The sequence below is a fragment of the Oncorhynchus clarkii genome, chromosome 32, assembly GCF_045791955.1.
Source record: "Oncorhynchus clarkii lewisi isolate Uvic-CL-2024 chromosome 32, UVic_Ocla_1.0, whole genome shotgun sequence".
Classification (NCBI taxonomy): domain Eukaryota; kingdom Metazoa; phylum Chordata; class Actinopteri; order Salmoniformes; family Salmonidae; genus Oncorhynchus; species Oncorhynchus clarkii.
In genome coordinates, this window is record NC_092178.1 from 38,412,326 (window position 1) to 38,418,325 (window position 6,000).

The 6,000-nt window shown below is 44.6% G+C and overlaps 1 protein-coding gene across 1 annotated transcript in view; it reads left to right on the forward strand.

Moving 5' to 3' along the window:
* The window catches only part of LOC139392318 (tripartite motif-containing protein 46-like), a 28,512-nt gene extending 22,733 nt beyond the window's left edge, over positions 1-5,779 (forward strand). The window contains exons 9-12 of the mRNA XM_071140219.1: positions 608-946; positions 2,037-2,266; positions 4,761-4,828; positions 5,120-5,779. Of these exons, the coding sequence (XP_070996320.1) occupies positions 608-946; positions 2,037-2,266; positions 4,761-4,828; positions 5,120-5,585 (1,103 nt within the window). The 3' untranslated portion in view covers positions 5,586-5,779. The remainder of the gene's footprint in view (positions 1-607; positions 947-2,036; positions 2,267-4,760; positions 4,829-5,119) is intronic.
* The last annotated feature ends 221 nt before the right edge of the window (positions 5,780-6,000 follow it).

Sequence of the window (6,000 nt, forward strand, 5' to 3'; positions counted from 1 at the left end):
GTGGCTGGGGAGGCATAGAGGGATAGTCAGCCAGAGAGAGAGGAGAGGAAGATGAAGGTGGGGTCTAGGGGGGCATGGAGGGATGGAGTCAGCCAGAGAGAGAGGAGGATAACAGAGGGGGATATGAAGGTGAAGGAGGATAGAGTCAGCCAGAGAGGGTTAAGGCAACGTCATCTCGCTGAGTCTACCTTTAATTATGTCATATTACTGCGTCTTCAACTATGTATTTCACGGTAAGGTCTACGTATTCGGGTGCATGTGACAACTAAAGTTTGATTTGATTTGTTTACAAACTGTTTATTTATTTATTTTACCTTTATTTAGCTAGGCAAGTCGGTTAAGAACAAATTCTTTTTTTCAATGACGGCCTAGGAACAGGGGGTTAACTGACTGTTCAGGGGCAGAATGACAGATTTGTACCTTGTCAGCTCGGGGGTTTGAACTTGCAATCTTCCAGTTTCTAGTCCAACGCTCTAACCACTAGGCTTCCCTACAAACTGTAATGAACATCTGGTAGTATTGCATATACAGTATAATCAAGCCAGAGAGAATTGTATGTTTGTGAATCTAACATCTGACTGACAGCTGTAATGTTTTCTCCCATCAGCCCCTCTGGCCCCTGTCATTGACACCCAAAAGACCCTGGCCTATGACCAGCTTTTTCTGTGTTGGCGGCTGCCTCAGGAATCCGCTCCCGCCTGGCACTTCTCTGTTGAGTTTCGTCGCCGTGGGGTGGTGCCAGGAGGCGGGGCCAGAGGTGGTATCCAAGGACGATTGGCTGCGGCCCGCTGGGGCTGGCAGCGGCTGGAGGAAGTGGGCGGGACCAGTGCTGTGATTGACAGGTTGGAGATGGACAGTGTGTATGTGTTGAGGGTGAGAGGCTGCAACAAGGCCGGCTTCGGGGAGTACAGTGAGGAGGTGTACCTACACACCCCGCCAGCACCAGGTGAGGTCTATACACTGTTCTAAAGGCGCACACACACTATACACACACACACGCGCACACACACACACGAACACACACACTTGGCCTCATTATAAGTCTTGGTATAGCTGGTATGCATCAGAACAGTATCCATGGAGATCATCTTAATGACAAATGTCTCTCTTTTTCTGCCCATTCCCATACTTCTTTCTGCCCATACCATCCATCTCTCCTCCCATCCCTCTCTTTACCCATCCCATCTCTCTATCCAACCCAGCTTCTTTCCTCTTTACACTTTGTCTTCACATATCTCTCCTCATCTCACTCATTCCGCTCTTAGATCCAATCTCCCAATCCACATTTCTACCTCTGCCTGTTAGTGTGAGCATCTACACCCTTTCTCCTTTTTCCTCTTGTTGCTTTGCACATATCTCTACCTCTTTTACATGTATACCATGCATCTCTTGTTCTCCCAGCCACCCTCTTTCTCCCTCTCTCCCATAATGAAATCTCAGAGTGTGTTGATGAGGTTTGCTGTTTGTTAAGACCTGAGGCTTGACAAATCAATTTGGTTGGTTGAGATCCATGCTAATGGGTCTGAGAAGTCCTGAGTGGTCAATGTATCCCTTGTCTCCCCTGGTAAAGTATTCTATCCTGTGATATTTCCCTCAGGAATATTAATCCCCAAAATTATCCCAGTTTAGGAAAGATGCATCCCCTCTTTTGATTGACCTTTGGCTTTGAATGTTTTCTATCCGTTTCCAGTTTGTTGATGGACAGTTTGACTCCCTTTCTATTAGTCCTTGTCTCCTCTCCTAATTCCAGAGGACTTGCATGTTGTCCATACCTCTCCTCCTCTCTTAACGCTCTCAGTTCTTTCCTTGCCCTGATTCTAAGTCTAAGTCTATCCCTGTATTTACCTCCTCTGTACCCTTATCTTCTACCTCTCTCCTATTTCACTTCTTTACTCCATCCCATCAAAACCCTCCCCTTCCCGCTTCTCTCTTTCCTAAAAATGCACTCCTCCTTCCACCCTCCCTCCCTCTCCCTCCATCTCCCTCTCCTCCTGCCTCCCTCCATCTCACTCTCCTCCCCTGCCTTCCTCTCTCAGTGTTAAATTTTTACCTGGACTCTCGCTGGGGTCTCCATGCCGACCGGCTGGTGGTGAGTAAGGAGCAGCGCTGCGCCCGGAGCGTCCCCGGTCTGTCCCTGCTGCAGGCCGCCGACCTAGCGCTCACTTCCTGTCACCTGACTGCAGACCTGCTGGTGGGCGACGTGGCCATCACCCAGGGCAGGCACTACTGGGCATGCTCAGTGGAGCCTGGCTCCTATTTGGTCAAGGCAAGTGGAATGGCTGGGAAGAGAGTTTTGCCCAATCCCATATCGTCCCCAAAGCCCCGTGCCCTATTCACCTGTAGAGAACTGAGAGGATTTGACAGGTGAAATCCATTTGGTAATAACTCCACCTTGCCCTCTGATAGGCTAGGTGGACGTTTACCCATATTTCTTATGCCAATCAAATCCTCTCAGATCTCCGCTACTGCATAGGGCTTAACCTCACTAGGGGACGTGGGATGGTAGCATCCCACCTGGCCAACATCCAGTGAAATTGCAGAGCACCAAATTCAAAAACAGAAATACTCATTATAAAAATTCATAAAACATACAAGTGTTATACATTGGTTTAAAGATGAACTTCTTGTTAATCCAACCATGGTGTCAGATTGCAAGAAGGCTTTACGGCGAAAGCATACCATGCGATTATCTGAGAACAGCGCCCAGCAGACAAATCATTACAAACAGTTACCAGCCAAGTAGAGGAGTTACACAAGTCAGGAAGAGCAATAAAATTAATAACTTACCTTTGATGATCTTCATATGGTTGCACTAACAAGACTCCCATTTACTCAATAAATGTTTGTTTTGTTCGATAAAGTCCCTCTTTATATCCAAAAACCTCCGTTTTGTTTGCGCGTTTTGTTCAGTAATCCACAGGCTCAAATGCAGTCACAACAGGCAGATGAAAAATCCAAATAGTATCCGTAAAGTTCGTAGAAACATGTCAAACAATGTTTATAATAAATTCTCAGGTTGTTTTTAGCCTAAATAATCGATAATATTTCAACCGGACAATAACGTCGTCAATATTAAAGGTCAACAAGAAAGGCGTGGTCTCGGTCACATGCATGAAAAAGCTCTGGGACACTGCAGTGTCTACTCATTCAGAGTGGTCTTACTCCCTCATTTGTCAGAATACAAGCCTGAAACAATTTCTAAAGACTGTTGACATCTAGTGGAAGCCATAGGAAGTGCAATTTGAGTCCTAAGTCAATGGATACTGTAATGGCATTCAATAGAAAACTGCAAACATAAAAAATCCCACTTCACGGATGAATTTTTCTCAGGTTTTTGCCTGCCAAATCAGTTCTGTTATACTCACAGACATTATTTGAACAGTTTTGGAAACTTTAGTGTTTTCTATCCTAGCTTCTGGGCCTGAGTAGCAGGCGGTTTACTTTGGGCACACTTTTCATCCGGAGGTGAAAATAATGCCCCTACCCTAGTGAAGTTAAAGAGCAATTTGGGATTGGCCCTTACTGTACTGTAGATGGCGTGGTGTATTTTGTATGGTTTTGTAGGCTATATACAAAAATGTGTATGAAAATGAATGTGTGATCATATGTGTTTTTGCATGTTGACCTCTTGGGTAATAATGTACTCTGGGGTCGGAAATTATTGGCACCCTTGATAAAGATGAGCAAAAAATTAATAATACAAAATACTGGGCTATATTGTACGCAAAACAAATGTGAAAATAATCCTATTGTATGATATTATTATTGCTCAGAGAAAGAGTTATAGTTAACAACTCGTATTTTTCTCAAAAAGACGGGTCAAAATTATTGGCACCCCATTTTCAATACCTTTCAATAACTCACCATGCAAGTTATTTTTCCAAAAATATTTTATGAGATTGGAGAACACACTGGGAGGGATTCTAAACCATACCTCCGTACAGGATTATTGATATCCTTCGTCTGTGCTTATGGACTGCCCTATTCAATTCAAACCACAGGTTTTCAATGGGGTTCAAGTCCGACGATATGGCCATTGAAAAATGTTGAGTTTGTGGAAATGTACCAGTTGTGGATATCGATGTGTGCTTGGGGTTATTGTCTTTCTGGAAGATCAACTTGCAGCCAAGTTTCAGCCTCATGGCAGAAGCAACCAGTTTTTTTCCTAAAATGTCATGGTACTTGGTAAAGTTCATGATGCCGTTGACCTTAACAAGGGCCCCAGGACCAGTGGAAGCAAAATAACCCCATAACATCAAAGATCCTCCACCATATTTTACAGTAGATATGGGGTTCTTTTCTGATTATGCGTTACTTATTTTTCGACGACAAACCCACCACTGGTATATGCATGGCCAAAGATCTATATTTTCCCGTCATCCAACAAATGTAAATGCCTGGAGTTGCCTAAATGGCATTGGCACTTTGATTGGAACCGGTGCTATGGTCAGATTAAATGAAAATAGAGCTGTTTTATCACACACACCAGTGGTGGGTTTGCCGTCAAAATAATGATGACAAAAACAACAATTTAAACTGAGAAAAATATATATTTCTTGTTAAACAAAATCTATTTCTCTGAGCAATTGTATTAGTATAAAATAATGTAATTTAAAAATATTCTGGAGCATACAATATAGCTCAGTATTTGTATTATTATTTTATACTGTCTTTTTTGCTAATCTTTATCAAGGGTGCCAATAATTTTAGACCCCGTTGTATGCTGCTGCGCCTTTTCAGTGCCTCTATCTGTTCCGCAGGTGGGGGTGGGCCTAGAGGCCAAACTACAGGAGTGGTTTCATCTTCCCCAAGACATGGCCAGTCCCCGGTGAGTGGTGCTGGAGGTTAAGGCTGTAAAGTGCATGGAGTACAGGAAGTAGTCAATGGGAAAATATGTTGAGGAGAGACTGACCTACATCAGGGCTTGTATTCAAAAAACATCTCAAAGTAGGAGTGCTGGTCTAGGATCAGTTTTGCCTTTTACAGCGTAATGAATAGAATTACATGGACAGGGGGACATGAAGATCAGCCTTCCTACTCTGAGATGCTTTATGAATACAGGCCCTAGTTGTGTATGTATGACTCATCTCTCTCTCTCTCTCTCTCTCTCTCTCTCTAGCTATGACCCAGACAGTGGTCATGACAGTGGGGCGGAGGATTCCCTGGACTCCCCTCCCCCCTTCTCCTTCCTCACCATGGGGATGGGCAAGATCTTCCTGCCCCACGGTCCCAACCATCATAACAACCATGGTTGCCCCGCCAATGGCACCAGCCCTCGCCGCAGCCCTACCATCTCCAACGGGAACATCCCCGCCTCCTCGCCTACGGGCCTCACCTACCCCCTGCCTCCCAGGCTCGGGGTGTGCCTTGACTTCGAGAAGGGTCGCGTCACTTTCTACGATGCCCACTCGCTCCGTCCACTGTGGGAAGGGCCTGTCGATTGCTCTGGCCCCGTTTGCCCGGCTTTCTGTTTTATTGGCGGAGGGGCGCTGCAGTTACAGGAGCTTGTGGCCAATCGGATGGCAGACCAGACTCCAGTCAGGAGGGTCACCATCCAACCCCGTGTCACTAATCTGAATAACTAGGCCAGATTCAATCCGAAACCACGGCGTAGCGCGCTTGACATTTAAAGGTAATTTCCAATTGTGACAACATCTGCAGCGTTTACCTTGAATGCGATCTCCGCAAATGCGGTAACATTGCCTTTAAAACGCGCATCAATCATCTGAGGTGATTGATTGGACATAGAATGTAAAGTTAATTGTAAGCTATTTACTTGGCCGGAGCAAAAAGTTACTAACCTCAGAGATTGTGTTGTTTTGTATTTCATTTGTATGAGAAAAATTGTTTTTATTGCAACCAATATGCAAATGTCTAACTTTACTGCATTATTTTGGGGGTTTGCACATTTTATTTTGTCAGAAATACTAAATTGCTTAAGTAGGAGCTGTCAAATAACACACACAGCAATTATGTAATGTCTCATATCTCTGACACTTG